Raw genomic sequence first — 20,243 nt, 5'->3', positions numbered from 1 at the left:
TGCACGCCGTGCATACCTGTGCGCCCTCATTCATTCGTTCCCCTGCGTTGAATATGAAATTTCGACCAATTCCCTTTTACATAGCTTGTACAGTGTACTGTGTACAACAATGCCACCGGCCAAGAAAAGGGGTCCCCTTTTACCTGAGGTGTTCACCTGTGTCCCCGGAGCCTCGTCAGGTGCATTCCGCGTGACTCACCTAACTGCGTTTAACACTCGGAAGGACCTTTGATCTCCCCGGTGCGTATCTTACCTGAAACAGAACCAATATTCCAAATTAGAAACGAGCAAACAAGAGTGTAATCGCGTCTTAGGGAAATTATATTTTCTATGAATGTACATTCAGAGTGTTTTTCGATAGCTTCGCATCGAACCTAACCAAGTCGAATGGATTCAGAAATTTTCCTCTCCAGGAGGATCCTCGGGACCTGCGATTGCGTTTAGTTTCAATTCCAGTTTTCCGCTACCTGTCGTCAGATACACGATACACAATCCGGGTCTCCGCGGTTTCAATTTGCAGTCTCGGTGTCTTGATATTGTTGCGGTCGCGGGAACAAATTGGCAATGCCCGTGCAATCTAATTTCGCTACCGGTCCACGGGAACTTTGATCGCGACCACGGACTCGGGAAGACGAGCATAAACTTGCAAAGTAGCTGGCCGATTCGAAAACAGAGAAGAAACGTTTCCGAGAACGGAGCTTGTATCATCGTACACTTTCCAGTCGTGAATCCCTCGAGATACGAAATGAAAATTGTCCGCGTCGATTACAAGAAAACGGAATTTCTTCCTTTAATAATTTGAATAGGAGGGAGATAATGTACCGGCGACATTTTAAATTCATTCGAGGTTTCTTCGAAGAGGGGCAGGAGAGAAAAGAAGAGAGAGGAAGCATCGGATAAAGAGAGAAAGGGAGCGATCAAAGCAACACATCGAACGATCCCCGTCGCGGAAGCGTTTCCGGGTGGAGTCGCAACCACGTTGGCCCCATTGAAAAATCCTGACATGCAATAAGAAACGATCGCTGTGTCCGGAGCAGCCGGCGCGGAGCGCTCGCGTTTTATCTCGTGGGGCCGCGCGCGATAAAAGGAAAACGGATAGCCGGATAGAGGATGGAGCCGGGGAACGAGGACGAGAACCACGGGGAGGAAGTAGATCGTGCACAGAGAACTGGAGAACTGGAGAACTAGAGAACTGGAGGACGAGCCTGGATAACCGCTTTTTCCGTGAACGCTTTCAGACTAACCGCACACCATCCCCGAGCAATTATCGAGCCCACTGCTGACGCGACCCCCTTTGCCGCCTTATGGGGATCCTTTGGCTGATAAAATATCGATTTTTTGATAAATCGTGGATTCTGCTACGGCGAACCTTTTGAAACGGTCTCTCGATGTCTCGTTTGGAAATTCGTGAAATTGTTGAAAGATTAAATGTATTTAAGAGTTACATTGGAATCAGTCAATATTGGAGTCCAATTTTATATTGGATTCAGCTTATAGAAACCGAAGAAATCAGGTGAGCAATTGTGGAACATCCTGTGAAAGGTACAAACGTTCATGGACCTGGCTGTGTACCGTAAGTAGTTTTCGTTCGGGGCATAATGTGGTCTACGAACGAACGATCGACCAGAGATTCGATGTGGCAGATCGGGGCGACTGTATCTCGTATTTGCAGCACGTTCCCCGGTTTGCAGATCCTCCGATCCTCCTCCGATCCTCCTCCGATCTTCCGATATTCGAGGCGTTCCCATTGCTTCCCCAAGAATCAATCCGTATAAAAGTAGCTTACCACGGTCGATGAAATTCGCGAGTCGCGCACCGGAAACACGACCAAGATTCCGTCGAATGAGGCATTCTTACAATTCTCTGCCGAATTCTTACAAAAATTCTCATTGCAAACACGGAATCTCTTAAATTGATTCTTCTGGCTTCGCAGGAAGACTTGGTTACTCTTATTAAAAGATTTTTCAAATAATTGCGGGTCACACTTATGTACATAAAAACGTAAAATGTCCCTGAAGTTTCCTGGGACTCCTGTTTACCGCGTTGTCCATCGTTGACCGAGTTGTCCATCGTTGACCGAGTTTCTTCTCCGACGCGACGCGACGGTGTTTCTACAAGAAGTTTCAGAGGTCCAGGGGATCTCTTCGGCGATTCTTCCGGATAACTGATAACAGGTCGTCGCATCCTTCCGGGGTGCACCGGTGCAATTTCTCACGCAGGATATCCCGGGCGTTTGCTCTCGCATCGCGCGTATAAATCTTGCTTTTCGGTGATTCCGCCGTTTCCATCGCGGAAGGAAAAGTTACGCGAATCTCGTCCGGGGGAATTTCGAATGGCGGTCTCGGGCTCGGAAACTTTTCCAGGAAAGGATCCTTGCGAGGAATGCGGCACGAAAGGATGCCTCGACCTGTCTGCTTTTCCCTCTTTCTTCTCTCCTCCCTTTTTCTACTTTTGTCCGGAATCCGAAGTATTTCCCTCGACGCTTTTCCGCCCTTTCTTTTACTGTCGGCCGAACTTCGAGGAATCTTCCAGTGGTATAATATGATATTCGACAACTAAGAGTCTAGCCGATTAGGATGGTTAAAACTGCCGCACAGTGCGGACAAACGTGGCATATCTCACTACACGTGTATATCACGATGTACGATAAGTTCCTTTGGCAAAACGTTTTATTAGGTGGTAATTGATATTAATAATCATATAACAATAATTTTTATGCATAAATATTGTTTATTTTTTTTTTAATTTATTAATTTTATTGTCACATTTTCTTTGTGAATAATTACTATTGCATTTACATTAGTAAAGGTAAGTGCCCGTACCTTGCCTTTATGTTGTATTGTGGAAAATTCGTTAATTTCTTTTTAAATTTATTAGTTATATCGTTAAATTTCATTTTCTGCGAATAATTACCAATACATATACATTCGTAAACAAATTCGGATTTTTGTACAAAATTTTGCCATTTGTCCGCCACAGAAAAATTCAATATTCGTGTATATCACGATATGAAATACATTTCTTTTGCAAAAAATGCGTATTAGGATGGAAATTGTTATTAATAATCATATAATAATCATTTTTATGCATAATACAATTTTGCAATAATTATACAGGGTGGACGATTTATCTGAAGAGATTGAAATATCTCGAGAAACGACAACAAAAAGCAAATCATGCGATTTTACTGAAATTGATCAATATTTAATCAGAAATGTGCAAGATCACGAGATTGAATGATTCGTTTTGGATCACATTCAAAGTACCGAGGATGACTCGGATAGCGAATAGCGTGTCGTTAAGTTTGTTAATTTTGTTTATACTATTATAATTTGTCTAAGTTTATTATTATTAATATTAAATATGGTTCATTTATTATTAATTTCGTTTTAAATTTGTTAGTTTTTAAAAATATATTTTTGTTTAAATAAAAATTGTTAATTTCTTAATAAATTTATTAATTATATTGGTAAATATCATTTTCTGTAAAAAAATTACCTATATATACATTAATAACCAAATTTAGAGAAATGCCGAATATTAGGCCATTTGTCCGCACTGTGTGCCGTCAGAATTTTTATTGTGGGAGATCATTGCGAAAAACAATAAAAACCCAAAATTTTGTGGTTTTTCATCTTTCACGATCACAGTTTTTCAGGATTTTAGAACGTATCAGAGACCGGAAAATGCACGGAACAGCGCAAAATCTAATTTTACGCGGAGGGGTTTATCTTGGTCAGCTTTCGTAATGGTTCGATAGTCACTGAAAAACCTCTAAGGGCAGTTTTGACCATCTTAATGGGCTAGGCCCTTTAATGTATGCAGTAATATCGAACACCCAGTGGACCAGAGCGTGGTTGAGAATTCCGTAGACGCGGCAACGAGCCTAATTCCTCGCAAAAAGCGGGCAATTGTTTCGCCGAGCAGACAGCGCTTCGCGTAATCTGTTATTTCGCGATTCAATTAATGAAACGTCAAGGCCAGCCGCGGCGCGGCGTCGGCGTCTGCGACAACGTCTGCAAGGGTGTCTGCGACTTTTTATCGCGGAGAAAGCCCAGGGGACGTCGTGTTCTACCGGTGAAAAAATTGCACGCTCGAGGGCATCGAACCGCTTCGAACATTTCTCGTTTCTATCGGCGTTTCGAAAGGGGATGAATTGTCCCCTGGATCCCAATATCTCTTGAAAAGCCGAAGTTCCCACGGAATCCGCCCAAGTTTCTTCGCCGGCAGTTCCGCCACTCATCTGCGTGACCCGCCCACCAACCCCAAACTTGCTATCTGCTCGACCGAGGAACGCTAGCTATTTATGGATGGCCGATCATTGTTTTCCCGAAAATTGAACCGATCGATCAACTATTCTTTTGGATTCTTATAAAATGTCTGCGGAGGAAACAGAAGACGATTAGTCTCAGTCTAAGTGATTGACGAGTATAGAAAAGCGCATGGGCTTTCTGTTTTCGTACAAGCTCGTCGAATTTTATGCGACCGCAAACGTCGCCGTTTGGCGAACGCCGTTGGTCCGAGGGTCTTTACGACCCCTGAAACATCGTAAAGCGGAATCCTCGGACATCCGGTCGCCACGTGTGGCATTCGAGAAAGTCGACAGGCCTGCAGGATTGTCAACGCGAGGTAGAATTATTCCAAGACCTGGCTAAACACCCATGGCGACGCACGTGGAAGTTAGGTCCGTGTTTACGACACGTCAATTGCTGTTCTGTCGAGCGTAGGGCCTAAAACTGCACGTGTTCGCCAAAAAAATGTGGCGGCTGTAAATTATGTTCTAATAGAGCCTGACTCTCTAATATTAACCGGCTGACGCTTGGGGCCGGTAATTTTTTTGCGCTGTTGCTTGGGAATCCATTTTTGCAATGGTAGAAACTGGTAGATAAAATCATATTGCGGATAAGTATGTAAGTGTATTTATGACCGGGGGTGTACGCCGAATAACTTTCGGAACCCTTCGTTATCCGGCGCGGCAGTGACGCGACCAAAAAGAGGAGGGAAGAGACGAGGCGAAGCCGTAAAGTGGAGAAAGTGCAGTCCGCACGCGAATGCGAGCGAATGCACCGCACTGGGATTACCGAGAGCCGGTGGAAAGTACATATTACTCGCGACTCACGCGCCGCGCCGCGCCGCAAAGTAGGTATGTATTCGTCTCTCGTCCTGTCGACCGACAATGGGGCTTTTAGCGCGACAGCTGAGATCGAATCTCTATGCAAATTTTCCCAGGGTATTTTATATTAGCCTGTTACGCTTCTCTACGTGGAACGTACATACGATTTTCTGCTGGCAATTTTATGGAGCTCTTTGACGGAGAAATGGCGGTTGCGTCACGCGTCTGTGTTTGCTGGCTGTATCGCATACCATTTTCGAAAGATTTGTCTTTCTTTTCAAATTTCAGACAAATCGACGATCTCTTTTTATTTGCTGAGAATGAAATTTGCCCGGAGAGTGTGATTTTCAAGCAAGTGTGGTGGCAGAGTAAATATTCGACGGGAAAGTCAAGCACTCGGAGCTCCAAGTGGAACCCTGTTGGAACAGACTGCGAGTACCCGTTCCCAGACGCGTCTCGTTAATAAGGGCCAGCCGTTGCTCCCTTCTCTTCCCTCACCCTGTCCTTGTTTTAAGCCTCTTACGTATAGTATACTACCTGTGCGATAGCGGCTTAACGATCCCACCGAGTCGAACTTCCTTCATCCTCGCGACGCAGCACGTGTATGTTTACCGCTGCCCCTCGGCCCTGGCCCTGCGCTTTAGGACAGACCCTAACACCCTAACCTAACGAATTCCTTCAAGTTGTCGGGTTAACCCTTGGACGCGGCAGCGATTTTCTAAGACTTCGAACACGGCGACGAAGGAATCAACTTTCTTACGTGTTACGTCATGCCAGAAGAAGCAGAGATATGAAACAATTTGTTTTTTTAATACTTTTGAAACGCTGAAGATAGAAGACATGTCGCTACTCGTTTCAGCTAGAAACACTTCACAAATGATTTAGTTTGAATAAAAATCTGCAGTGATGAATTACAGCCTATAATGTACTGTCCTTCCGAAAGAAACATTGATCTCTCTTTCTGAAAGATCTCCAACTCGACTCGACAGCCGGGAACTAAAAACTTGGATTAAGCTTCATACCAGCTAGGTCACAAATGACCCGGGCTGCGTCATTCGAGAGTTAACCAAGTTTTTTACTGGCACCGTGGTCCGTGGAACGGTAAAGGACGACGCGACATCTAGTTACTCCCCGACGCGACGTGTACCCTGTACTCTCTCCCCCTCTCTTTCTCTCTCCTGCTTCCACCACCGTCCGTAATAAAGATGAAAGCGAGAGCAGACGGTGTTCTGGGTTTTACTTAATAATAGAGTGCAACTTAGGTGCACTCGAGAAAATGAGAATCCCTTGTTCCCCGATAAGAGCGTTTGTTAATTCGTGAATCTCGTCGGAGGCGGTGGCGTACCGCTCTCCAATGAATTCTTATTGTTGCTAACGAACCCCGTCGAACGCGAATCGATTCGTGGAAAGTGGAAACACGTTAGCGTACGCAGCGTTATGGTTCTTGCAATATTTCGAGCGAAAACCTCCGAATTTTCATATTAACTGCTATTTTTGGCCTCTGCGAATAACAGTGACAACAACAACGTTCGCATTTTCACGTTACGTGAACGCCAGGACAGTTCCAGGAAAAAGTCCTCGAATTTTTTCCGGCTCGAATCCTTTCTCCGGGACATCTTGCAAAGGCTCATGGGAACTGGAGGGACAGAGCATGAAAATTTCCGACACAGAAGAGTTCTCGTCGAGATCGGATTGCAGTTTCCTCGTGGATGTGCCACGACGATAGCCGAGGATCCGAGAACAGTGTCTCTCCCCACGTGTCACGCATATGCTCGAAACGTGGATTTCCATGAGAACCGTACGCGATCGACAGAAAAGTTTCCGCGCGCGCCACGTGACGCCCCAGGGACACCGTGAGAATTGCTAACGCGGGTTGCAGGGGGATGGGTGCATCGCGAATAGAAGGATGCTCTCGGTAACTACCTTCCGGACCATTGTCTTCCGAACGGACAGACTTTTCGAAAGAAACCGGTGTCCGGCGCGGCGCGGCGCACAGTGGGTAAAATCGACATTCTAGCTGTTCACGGGCTAAAAACTCAAAGTCCTCATATCGATTTTTAACGAATGCACAATGTTTCTTAAATGTCTATTACATTCGAAAACGATAATATTAATTAAAGCTATTAAAAACTCTCGTTACAATAAACGTTCAAAGATCAAACTTTTTCAGATACGATTTATCACCGAAAAAATTCCTTGTCTTCATAATGATGTCCTGGAAAACCTACTGAAGATTAAGTGACCAATTTTTTTTTATATGAAGAATGTATATCTATGTTGAGAACGCACCAGGAACTAAACATCATTGTTCATAATTTATTATAAAAAAAAAAATTTAATCAACTAAGGAAAATTGTCGAAGTTTTTCACATTTGACAAGGAATAAATTGTCATGTCCGGGGATGTGTCCATGTTCTGACAAAGTGGAACATTTGCGGCAAGATCTCCTCTAAAAGATCGTGCAAAATTTATACCCGGGACGACCCGGGGAACCGTAGTTATGATAGTTTAAAGCGTCGCGTGACACGCGCACAGTGGTGAGTTCGATCGAAATCGTGGCCAAATTATTCATTATTCACACGAGTTTTCAGACATTTCCGGTGGTGTGACAAAAAAATGTTTCCTACAAAAAGTAATCAGTACACAGTCTTTTACAAATATCAATACAAAAAATTTCCAAAAAAAATTTTTTTTCAATAAAAAATTGCGGTCACCTTCATTATTTATTTATAACTATATATTTTTTATTCAATAATGTTATAGCTGACGGCAAGACGAATCCAACGACCTATTTATGTACTGAAATAATGGTGAAATAGGCGTGAACAGCTAGAACGTCGATTTTACCCACTGTGCGGCGTCCTGTGACAATGAGACGAACTTCCGTGGAACAGGGTCCAGATGACGAAAACGAGGATCAGTCTTCTACGTACTTGAAAGAATAGGATAAGTGCATTTACCAAGAGTCAGTATTTTCCGTAGTCGTTTTTCCAGGAAACACGTTAAAATTCGGATTCCGACAAACATTTACCGATAGAGAATTGCCGCGTCTATTTCCTGTCCCGGGTTTCAAGTTTCCACCGCAACTCGACTCGCTAACATCGAGCAGACCGCCGCGCCGCGATAAGTTTGCAACTCGGGCTGAAAGTTTGCGGCCGTTTGCCGATTCTGTGCTAATGGCCGGGATAACGAGCTCCGTCGAATTCGCCGATCGGTTGCGAACGATCCGTGATCGTCAATCACCGGGGAAACTTGCCTCGCGAAACGTCCGAGACAATCGCGTTGACAGACCAATTCCTTTGGGAAAAATTCGGTGGCCGCGGGGAAGGAAATTTAATTAAGAAAACCCGGTCTCGAGGAGAATTCGTGCGGCGCGGCGCGGCGTCGGGACCGGTTCGACGGAACGGAAGCTTTTGGCGAACGTTCTCTTCCCTGTAAACGCGAACGGAATGAACCGAGGAAATTCGAAGGGGGTTTCTCAATGGGGGCCAACGAAGGGGGAGGGGCCTGATCTCCTCGGATGCAATCCCAGAGTCGCCACACGCCCCGCTCGTTTCTTCCAAGCCGGTAAACTTCTGCAGAGATTTCGTATTTACGAGGCAAGTTACATGCGCTGCCGCGAACAGCGAATGCGTGGTGCCCGTGGACCCATCATCGGGACACCTGCGAATTTATTGTAATTGTTCGACGCGCGTGTGCAAAACATGTGCCCGATGTTTCTGAACAATTGTTCGCCGTTAGTTTTCTACATTGGTTTCGGTGAGATACTACCGGTTCATTGCAAACGCCAGTCTAACGACGAGTCATAGGAACGATAAATGCCGCGCCGGATACGGGGTTAATTCAAATCTAAGGGTAGAACTTTCCGAGGCATCGAGGTAAAAGGGGTTGAAGCGTTACCGAAGTTTATATTCGACAATTTTACGAAGATTTTTATGCGACCTGGATGCGCGAACTTCCGAGGTCCGACGGCAACGGTTTAGTTACAAGGTTTACGGTACCCTGAAAAATTAACGAGAGTTTCCACGGGTATCCGTCCCATAAAGGGTTGCTGTTTCTTGGCGCACAGGCCATTAGGTCGAGCACTCGTTAACCTACTTAAAAGATAGCTCGCGATGGACCGTAATCTACGCAATCCATATTATTCGAATGTGCCAATATCCCTTTTCACAAAAGCGTCTAATAATAATAATAATGCGATGTTGTTGCACGAGGTCTCTCAACAGTTCCGGCCTAATTTATGTACGTTGATTCCGGCATACCTTTTCGCGAAATTTACAAACCGAAGAGATCGAGCGAAGTTTAATGCACGGAACGGAACCTCCGCGAGATTGCTTCTCGGAGGAATGAAGTTCGACTTCGAAAAGGGGACTCGGAGGAATCCGAATTACAGGTGAGGTGATACGCGACTCGAGAACCCGGCATTGTCTTCCGGAATTGGAATTCCTTTGACAGACTCGGATCTCTGACGTGTACCCGTTGGCGGAATCAATCGAGTGCTGCTTGCAAATGCCTGGTAATTAACACGGAATGGAACTACGATGACCTGTGATCCGCGATCTGCACGAAGATCGCAGCTTCGTCGATCTTCGCGATTCGAGAGCTCGGAGGAATGCGTTTCCAAGATAATTCTTGGTGTGCTGGTTCTCTGCCTGTTTTCGCTCGAATCAAATTACACGGAGAATATGAAACGTGGTGTCGCGTCGTGTCGATCCCGGAATTGGAGATCGTATCACGACTAGGTTAACGGGGAATCAGTGTTATAGTTGAACTCCGGAGAACACGTTTCTTTATTTTGCTAGTTACAAGGCTGGCTTGCTGTCTCCAAATCAGACTTGGCTGTTCTTGCGGTTGTTAGTGGATCGGTAGTCGAAACAGTGCCGATCTTGTAGTGATCGCGTAGCAATTAGGAAAGCTCGAAGGTAAGAGTGGTCTTGGGAAATTGGATATACAGTGGCCGAAATTTCTATAAAGTCACTGTGTTTTGTGCCCGTGCGAAATCATTACGGGCCGGTTTATGTATGATATTTCTTTAAGGCCTGGTTTACGTTGTATTTTTGTCCAGAAGAATTTAAAAGTTGTTGCACACGTCTTGTTGTTACTGGGAGCTCCAATTCAGATCGAAATTGTGCTGCATTACTCAGCTGCTTAGCTGCAGACCTCATTAATATTGAATGTTGTCTCTTTGACTATTTTTTATTACTACCTTTAAGATGATTTTTTCCGTAATTTTCACGTAAATTGATATAATTATTAATCACAGTATACGACTGATTAGTTTTCCTAGCAATTGCGCGATTAGAGCAGCCCATATCTTTATAAGCATCGATTGATGCTTTTTATTCACTTGTTAGTACTTTTCCTCTCGGCATTCTCATACACGTGAATCAAATTATAAGAAACAGGATTTCTGTGAGTTCTAAAACTAATACTTTTAGAATATATTCGCAGTTTTCCGTAGTTCTCTGCTCAGAATACAGAGAAACACTAAGTGACTTTATAGAAACTTCGCACTTGTATTCTGCACCACACAGAAAAAAATTTTTAAAAACGTAAATAGTAAACATAGCGTACTCTAGTACGCAGTCCCTCTATCCGAGTGTCTAGTGTCTACAAGGCACAAGACCAGATACGATAAATCAACAAAAATGGTGATATTTTTAAAATATCTATGAAAAAGAAGATGACTTTATAGAAATTTCGACCACTGTATATGATTCGCTGGAGGGTGTGTTTTAAACGGTGGTCACGAGCGGCTACGGCTATAAAACTATAACCTCGGTACGCTAATGCTGAAACGGTTCCGCATGTGTTCGTCAGCTGCGTGTCCTTACGGTTTGTCGAACATTCTAAATTACGGTAGACTCGCTATTTCTTTTTGGCTGTGCCTTTCGTCCTTTATGGCGGTCACGGTTGTTATGTCGCCAGTACTTAGGTAGGCTAGCTGACTTCACGATCGTGCGCTTGTCCCTTCGCGAAATGTTTTACGACGGAACATGGAGCACGTGCCTTTTTTAAAATTATTAAAAAAACTGATAGACAATCTTGCTTGAAAAATTGTCGATATTCAATGTAATGCTCCACGAAAAAAAATCGCCGTGCCACGTGGCCAAGCTTATTTCGTAGAGCGACGCCTCTGCTTTGACATGCTCGAGTGGTTTCCTTTCGCAAAAATTCTGTAGAAAGATTCCACGGCTTCCAAGGCGTTGTTTCACGGAGCGCGGCGCGCTTAATTACGTTCGCGGCTACGATAGCGCGGCGCATTACCGGAAATTAATAAATATCCGGCCGGATATTCGTCGCAGGCATCTATGCCGTGAATCTTGCTTGCCGACGACGGATCTTCAGAATCCAATGGCATCGATGCGAACCATCGATCATGTCCAGCTTAATCGGCTCGTAAATAACATTATTGTTAAATTTGGTATTTAGGATTTCGCTAATAATAACATAAGTTCCCTCTGCGCCGCTATCCCTTATATGTACCTGGGTCCTCCTACCCTTAGACCAGCAATAAAAAACGGTCTTGTAAAAACCGAAGCGCTCGAGCGAGAAGCTTCTTCTGTACTTTTCATTTTTCTGAATAAACTCTCTATATCGAGTTTTCATATTCCTGTACTACGAATCTTTGGCATTACTTTATTTCATAACCTCGTAGAAAAATCAACAATTATACATATTCCTGGACATCGAGAAATGCGAATTTTTTCGCAGGTGTAACCACAGATAAAAATTCCCATTTGTTAACAAGATGTATACAGAAGAAAATTCGTAAGCTTCATTTTCGCCGACTGTAGCTCTATCGCAGGATTCATCCAACTCTAGCTCTGGTTCTGTCAATCGGCGGACACACCGGGAGCAGACGTAGAACGCGGTTTCCGTTCAACTCGAAACGAGCTTGGTGTGCCCGAGTTTGATTAAATTCGCTTTGCACGCCGGGACTTTTGATTACAGGATTACGCGTCGACTTTCACGAAGTTTGGACACACGTTAGCCAGTCGCAGTGCTCCGCGCCAAGTTTCCTCGGCCGTCATCCTTCTCTGTGTCCGAAATCGTGAACTCGCTTGTCGATACCTCAACATTTATTAACCGTCTCTCGCGTCAATCGCGAGCACATTTCTAACGAATAGACTGCGGATTATGCAAGGATAAAAATTGTTTTCATTAATTGCAGCACGTAAGTGAGAAAATGCGACAATGTTTGTATCATTGAAGAATTGCGTTGTTCTTGAGACAGTATTAGTACGGTGACTGACCATTATTGTCGTTAACGATCTTTTTACGAGACTTATCAACGCATTAAACTTATCAACTTGGCAACATATTCTACGCAACTTGGTTCACGCTTACACGTTCGATCCACGGAATTGTAGAAACTCCCTTGTCCGAACCGATTAAACAGATTATTTGTATAATAGTTAGCCAGTTACGGTACTGGGCTAAATCCCTTCTGATTTGTGCAATGAATCGCGCGTTGCGTAGCCCGCGCACGCCGGAAAAACGCAACTTCTCCCCGCCCGCAGGAGTGCGTTGCGGCCCGTTAAACTTTATCGTTTGGCGATTTCGCGCGCAGTTGTCGCCGGTTTATAACTCGCGAGCCTTTATGGCCCGATCGGTCACGTTTCGCACGATTCGCGATAAAAAGCTAGGTTATAAAAGCACGGCCGGAAGTCCACGGTGTCGGTTTCTTCACGGTGCCATGCGTCGCGTAACGTTTTGGGTCAGCGTGGCCGCGGTCCTTGCCGTCTTCTGTTTGTCGATCGAGGATACGCAGGCGAGACCTGCTGCCGATCCAAGGCATCTGATCTACATCATCACGCATCGACACAGGAAGAGGCACGGAGACATCATCATCATCCATCGGCATAGGAAGAAGCCTAGGACTCACATCATTTACCTCGCGCCTTGAGAAAGGAGCCGAGAAAAATCGTGGGTATCTTAAATTGTTTTTAAAAAGATTCGCAACGATTGGAATACAGGAATTAGTGAATTGTGGATTTTTAAGCATTTATTGAATGTCTATGTATGTAACTCCTATATGTGTAGCTTGCGATTAATTGGAAACTATTTTTATTTGCGTAAAGAATAACAAGCGAATCGTCTAAAGAAAATCCTTTGAAAAAATGTTCGATTCAGAATAGATATTGAACGGTTTCCGTGCGTTTTGTTTATTCTAATTTCTGTTCGAAAAATAGGTGCGCAGACAGGAAAGTGACGGCACGGTGCACGCAGAGAGGGAAAACGATAGATTGCAGTTGCGGCGCGAGCGTGCATACTACGTGCACAGAGGCAACGTCTTACCTTGACCGAGCGCTTCCGGTATCCCGATTGCTCCCGGTGCACGGTGCATCCGATGCACTCTGCCGATTCCTTCGATGCTACGTACTATATACTATATACCCATATGTATAACACGAGGAAACGCGTGCGTGCATCAAGATGAATGCTTACTTTTACATTCTCTGCAATGATCCCTTGGGCGATTTCAAATATTCGATACGAAGCTACTTCGATTATATTAGACTATGTTTAGAAGAATAAGCGAACACTGAAAACTTATTCATACCTGTTCACAAGCAGTTTATAATGCACTTCTATCATTCTCTTTAACTACCATTGATTTTTCACGCAATATATTGCAAATCAAACTCTCAATAAAAATTGTCGTCCAATAAAAAGAAAGAAAAGACTGGTCCACAAATATTTCTTCGAATAACAGGAGGTATAATTTGGAAGCAGAACAGCGGTTTTACGATGGAACCAGCTCGAAAGCTGTTTAAACTGCGAGAAACACCGAATCGATGCTTAATAACCGAGAGATAAGCGGCGCGGCGTTTTAGAAGAGACTGGCGCACGTTAGAGCAGAGACAGACCGGCGCGCGGCGCGGCATAGAGGAAATTGAGTGAGCCCGGGAGAATCGGAAACGAGATCGGGATCGTGCTTCTATTTAAGTAAGCCCGGAACGATCAGCCGGTCCGTCGACACCAATAAACGATCACGACCCGATCGTGTTCTCGCCGAGTCGATTTATCTCGATTCTGTTCGACATCGTGGCCCCAGCTCGATTCTTCTGGCAGCATAGCCGCCTCCCTTGGCTGCTGAACCGTTTATCTCAACTATTTGCTTGTCCCTAAAGTCTCTAACGAATGAATTCGACGCGCGCAATTTTGTCAACGATGTACCTTGTTGGACTATATGTATGTGTGCATTGCAAGGGGCAGAGACAACACATTTCTATTTCGCGATATATTTGTGCCATTCGTAAAAGAGTTTCATTCATAAAATGCACAATACTACGATAGAAGCACCGAATCGACTGCTTCGCATTTATTTTGTTAGTCGGCCTCGCCGGGCTTTTCCGAAGTTACCAGGGGATGGAAACGATGGATGGAGGATTCTAAACGAGACGGGGATAAATGGAAGGTAAATTAAGGATGCGGCGGGTTCTTGCGAATTAAGACACGGGCGCCGATCAATTTCCTGCAATTTGTAACTCGGGCTCTTGCGAATTTCCAGCCGCGCGATAGAACACAATGATTTACAAAAACATTTATCACATTATGTGTTACGGTATTAAAGTGTTCCTAACTACTTGCAATGTTTGCACTGCACTATCCACACTATTGCATTGTTCAAAGTAATCAGACTTCTCGCACAGTTGTAACTGTCCCAGAATAGTAGCGCAATATTTACAGTCTGACTGTATATCCACAACGCAACAATCTTCCATAACGAGAACCAGTATCGCAGCATGCATCATTTCCGTATACAATTAGCATGCAAAACACCGAGTTTCACGAGTCAAGAAACCCGGTGCAGCAGAGACCAGCTAAAAGCAAAGATAAGCGCTGCAAACAAGCAAATAGCAGTCGGCCAACAATTTTTCTCGCGTGTGCGCGAATAAAAGCGCGATCCACGGGGTTTATCCCAGTGAGAAAGAAAAACCGGTTCGACTGGCCGGCGCGGCGCGCGGCGCGACGCGACGCGGCGCTCGACAGAGAAAATCCGGATAGAGATTCACGGTTCTCGCAAACAGTAGCCGGGAATCATTATTCGATGGTTTACGAGCAGTTGGCAGGGCTCTCGGGGACGTCGCGTCGTTCCTTGCTTGCCAAAGGAAATCGGGAATTCTGCGCTCGTCCTTCCCTTCTCTCTTCTCTCTCTCTCTCTCTCTCTCTCTCTCTCTCTCTCTCTCTCTCTCTCTCTCTCTCTCTCTCTCTCTCTCTCTTTCGAAACCCTTCGGCAGCTCGTCGGTTTACATTTCGCGAGGAACAGCGAAAAGAAGCCTGGAGAATGGCGGTTCGCGCGCATCCCCGCAGCTTTCTGGATTTTTACCGTCTGACGGAAGGAGAGTGTTTACTAGCGGCGGCACCGAGAGTGGCCTCGGCCTCGCTTTCCTCTTTTCCGCGAACGTTTTTCTTCCGCTTTATTCCACCTCGAAGCGAACGTTTCTTCTCGAAGAAAATAGCAAACGATTCGTCGACTCCGTCGCCTATCTTCAGTTGGCCAAACTCTGCGAAAATCGTTGTCCAGCACCATTATCCCAAAAAATGGTGTACAAGTATTTTCCTGGTCTTGCTCGCGTGAAATCTATTTTGCACAGAGTGAAATTGTTTCGGATGAGATCTCGTCCGGAGAATCGTTCTCGGTCCCCCGATTTATTCATGTTTCTAGGTGAATTCGATGCCAACGGTTCGTTGTAGAAAAATTCGAGGCGGAGTTGCAGGGAAATATCGACAAAAGGCTTCCGAGGCAATTACGAGGAACGAGCGAGTCGTTAAGCAAGAGTTATTGTTCGACCTTGGCTCGAAAACCCGCGACGATATCGAAAAACCGCGAAAATATACGGGCTCGATACTACGCGCGTCGCGTTTATTGCAACAACTTGCATGTTTTAATCCGGCCGCTCGCTAGGGACGACTATAATCAGACGCTGTTACGCGTTCTTTCTGCGCGCGGGTAGAAAATATTTCTGTAACAACGTTCTCTCGTTCGCCTTGACGAAAATCGGTGCTTTCGGACGGTCTCCCAAAACAAAACTTGCTGTTACACCGGTGCGTAATTTGCATGGTTTATTTTATGCGCGAGCTTTCGCGTGGAAATGTGTGAAAATCTTTCGTCGAAGGAGGTTCACAAACATTTCGTTGGAAAGCAGGACGCGACTTGTTTTTCATTCAGGTTAATAATTGCAATAGATTTTTACAACGATTTCAATGAATTCCGATTTGAATGAATACCTTGAAAATCGACGTTTAAACAATTTCGTCTGATTTCCAACGACCCAGAAGAACTTCGCCGACGAAAGTACAATATTTTCTTCGGTCTCCGAACTGAAACAGCGAGCAGCTCGTTAATTTCTGCTGGGCCGGACAGCGGGGGATTGTTATTCACTTTTTATCTGGCTGCAACGCGGACACACCACGGTGAATAGAAACACCGGACAACTAAAACCGGACAACGATATTCATAACAATGTCAAGCTTTTTGCAAGGCATTCTTCTTCGTTTTAGTCGACTTCCCGGAGTCCGTGGGACGCACAGATTTCCGACAGATTCTGGTTTCCGTTTTCCGTGTCTGTTACACACATATGTATACTTCTCTATTCTTTCTAGCAGCTATCTTTGCCACTGCACGATTCGTTGTTTTCACGATTCGTGTCTTTGATTTACGCGACGCGACGCTGCATTACGTTCTCGTCAAGTCTCGCGGTTCTAGGATTTGCTGTTCCGTTCATGGGACAAACAAATAAATCCTGCACATCTACCGAACTATACTGACTTGACTCTCTGTTGCAAGACTTTCGAGGAAAGCATTCTTGTCAGTAGGTAATCGCTTTCCCATTTATAGTCGCGGATCCGTTCTTTACCGATCCAACGAGTAAGCACTGAAAGCTACGAGGAGAAATTGCGGAAGCAAGATCAGCTAATTCCGTTTAACTTGGATCGGTGAAACCAATTTTGTCGCGGGCGCGCATTGCGATTAACTCCGTGGTAGAGAGTTGGAGATTAATTTAATTACTCCTGGCTGCGACTGATTTTATCGCGACTAATTCCGCGACATCGCGAGGATTACATCTCGTTGGTTTCGGATCGATTACGCGATCGCAATTCCGACTTTGTGAATTTCGAAACGATGATCGTTGAAAGGCCACCGTGCAAATACGATTCGCATTAGACTACAAGTTTTCCGTATTTACACCGGAAATTCGTAGATACGATCTACAACGGTAGAACATATTTTCCAAAATTTCGAGTCACCGCTATTCGCTAGAGAACTGTAAAAATTTGGTTCGCGTAGAATATATCGTCGCGAAGAGGGAGGTGCTGCAAATTGCATTAGTACGGCGGTCATTAAAAGTTCCAGAGCCGGCTGACCATCGGACAAATGCAGAAAAGAAGAGGTGCAGCAGTGCGCTGCTAAACGATAAAGTTCCACGTTGGCCGCCGCTGTGCCGCGCCGCGCCGTGAGAATGAGAAGACGACGAAATTAGTTAAATCCCAGTGGACCGAGCCTAATCCGACGAAAAGGTGAGCCGGACATGCGAGAGGTTCACCGCTGAAACCGCTTGAACCGTTTGAAACAGGTTTCTCTTTCTCACTGTCGCGCGCTACCTCTCTTGTTCGCAGTTAACGAGGTAACAGTGCAACTTTGTGCGACACGATTTTGACGAAACTTGTGCTAGAAATATTTAGGGGAAACTCGGAAACACGTACAACATTTAGAACCAGTCCTCTATCGTTGTAACACCAGACTGCTAATTTTCTGCGTTTATGACAAAAATTTCAAAATATGCATTAGCTCGAATTTTCTCACCGCTGCATTTTCAGAGAATATACGGCGAGATGACTCCGTCACGCAGGAGCCGTAGTTTCAGGAAAATGATTCGTCACAGTGGAAACTCGCAGAAACGAGCGAAATTAACGAGTGGCGCGCGACGTCGCGCTAAAAAAAGCGGCGAGGCAGAGCGAGGCAGAGCGAAGCAACGCGATGCAGTGCGAAAAAGTTGTGCGGAAGAATCGTGCCAGTTTCCTTGGTTCGGCTTTTCAAATAACCGCGACCCTGAGCCTTCACCTCGTGAAAAGGAACACGTTGCGCATTCATCCGAGCCGCCTTTATCTCTCCTGCACCGATCTTTTTCCTATCCCCCGTCCCCCCCCCCCCGATCCCGACCGGGCCGACGGATCTTTAAAAAACCATCGCCGCGGAAATGTCAGAAGGCGTCATCCTCGGACCTATTAATTCCCACCTTTTGGAATTTTCGTCCTGCCTTTGCCAGTGCCGGAGCCGCCTTCCAAGTCCGCGTCGCTTCCTTTTATCTGGCGACCCGGTTTCCGTGCTAAATACAGGCTCGGCAATGCAATTGGGACAAGTCCCGTTCGAAATAGAAGAAAAACCTTGTAGAACGGGACGCCGAACGATAGTGGAACGTCTATCTTTGCAATATACCGCGTCGAACACGGACACAATCCGTTTTTAAACTCTTTAGATTAAATTACTGTTCGAAAACACTATGCAAGGCCATTGCCGCTGCGCACGAAGTAAGAACAACAATGCGAGCTAATTAGCCGGAAGAATGTCGTGCTCGAGTAACAATTGCAACGAGATTCACGCGCGGAGCACCGTTCAGCTTCATAATGTTCCTCGACTGTCCTTCGCGGACGTAGTTCCTCACTCGGACGTTGTTCATCCTTTCTCGACGCGACGCCACGGCGAGCATTAAGAGACGAGCTGAATGCTCGTGTTTTAAATTACATCGGATGAGTGTCACCGCTTCTGAAACATCGAGCAACTCCGGAAGACGAGAAAACTTGGCCGAAACCCTCTCTCGCTGTCTTTTTCTCCAACTTCACCGCCTTTGACTCGATTTCTTGTAAACTATAAACGACTGCCACTCGAAAAACGGCTACCGAACGAAGTCGACGAGTGCTGCTATCCGGGGGCTTTTGCTAAAGGGCCACCGGAAAGGTACCTGCCCTTTCAGAAGCCCCAGGACTGGCAAGTTCTAAACTGAAAGCGGGGAGCTTCTGCTCGAAGCGGGATACTAAATTCCCTGGTAGAACGAAATTCATTTTTTAATAAGACAAAAATTTTCTGAAGTGGTCTCCTTCCTTAATGGAAACCCTGAAGACCCAAAAAGATTCAACTTGGTCCGATAAATAGTTTCCGAGATATACATTCATAAGTGTGCACAGTCTTTTCGCACGGTGAAAAATTTCTGCTCGAGACGGGTTACTAAATTTCTGCTCGAGACGGGTTACTAAATTCCCTCTCTCGTCAAACGAAATAACTTTTTTAATAAGATAAAAATTTAAAGCTCCATCTCGATCCGGCTAATACATAGCTTTCGAGATAAAAATTGACAAGTGCGAATGACGCGAAGTCTCTCAAGTCTCTGAAGAAAACAATGCATACCTCAGTGTGGTATCCAGCGTACGATGAGAGGGGGTAGATCGACTGCTCGATCTGTCCCGTGTATGCAGCGTGGTATCGCGTGTAGCCTATTTGAGGGGCAGCCAGTGGCGCCGACACCTCTTCAAATTCACTTTCACTCTCACTCCGTACCGACAAAGCCAGCAAAGCCGGCAAAGACGCGAGAGCTGTCGCGACGCTGCAAACAGCGCGGCTCGTTAGCAACACCGAAACATCCTCGAGAATTTCCCTAACGGGATTCCTCTAGCACGATTCCCTACTGTGCCGGAGACACGGATGGGAAAACGGGAGTGTTGGGATCAACTGAATACATATTTAAAAGCTCGGCCTCGCATAATCGAACGCGTCCGACTGCAACCTCCGCGGAATTATTTCGACGTCGTTCGACCAGCCAAGAATCGTTTGCATACCGAAACGGACTATGTTTAACGCGTTTATGTGTCCCTCGAAGGGGAAATCGTGTTTTTCGGATAGAAAATGGAGATTCGAGGATTTTTTCGAATTGTAGTTGAAATAGATCCAACCTTTTACACCAAACAGATGTAATCCTTTTAATGGGTTGCGCGTTGTGCGGTCTGCGTTTCTCGAGATTTCAAGATTCTTGCTTTAGCGAATATTTCAGAGCGTTTTTTATAAATGTTTTAAAAATCGTAAAAACAGTGAAAAACGTCCTATTCTCGACAAATCCAACGATTGTGG

At 45.3% G+C, this 20,243-nt stretch overlaps 2 protein-coding genes across 10 annotated transcripts in view; one reads left to right on the top strand and one right to left on the bottom strand.

Moving 5' to 3' along the window:
• The window catches only part of LOC143215670 (uncharacterized), a 174,632-nt gene that overhangs the window by 140,528 nt on the left and 13,861 nt on the right, over positions 1-20,243 (bottom strand). The window contains exon 1 of one of the 9 annotated variants that reach the window (XM_076438058.1): positions 19,527-20,234. The exons of the other annotated variants lie outside the window; for them this stretch is intronic. The gene's annotated coding sequence lies outside the window, so the exon portion shown is untranslated. Of the gene's footprint in view, positions 1-19,526; positions 20,235-20,243 lie in introns of those variants that run through there. 9 annotated transcript variants of the gene reach the window in all.
• Positions 12,159-14,737, top strand: LOC143215940 (uncharacterized). Its single transcript, XM_076438576.1, has 2 exons — positions 12,159-13,042; positions 13,309-14,737. The coding sequence occupies exon 1, from the start codon at positions 12,576-12,578 to the stop codon at positions 13,020-13,022; it is 447 nt and encodes a 148-aa protein (XP_076294691.1). The 5' UTR covers positions 12,159-12,575; the 3' UTR covers positions 13,023-13,042; positions 13,309-14,737.

This window comes from Lasioglossum baleicum, chromosome 2 (assembly GCF_051020765.1).
Source record: "Lasioglossum baleicum chromosome 2, iyLasBale1, whole genome shotgun sequence".
Lineage (NCBI taxonomy): Eukaryota > Metazoa > Arthropoda > Insecta > Hymenoptera > Halictidae > Lasioglossum > Lasioglossum baleicum.
Note: the sequence above shows the minus strand (reverse complement) of the source record. Positions and strands in the feature narration are given on the sequence as shown.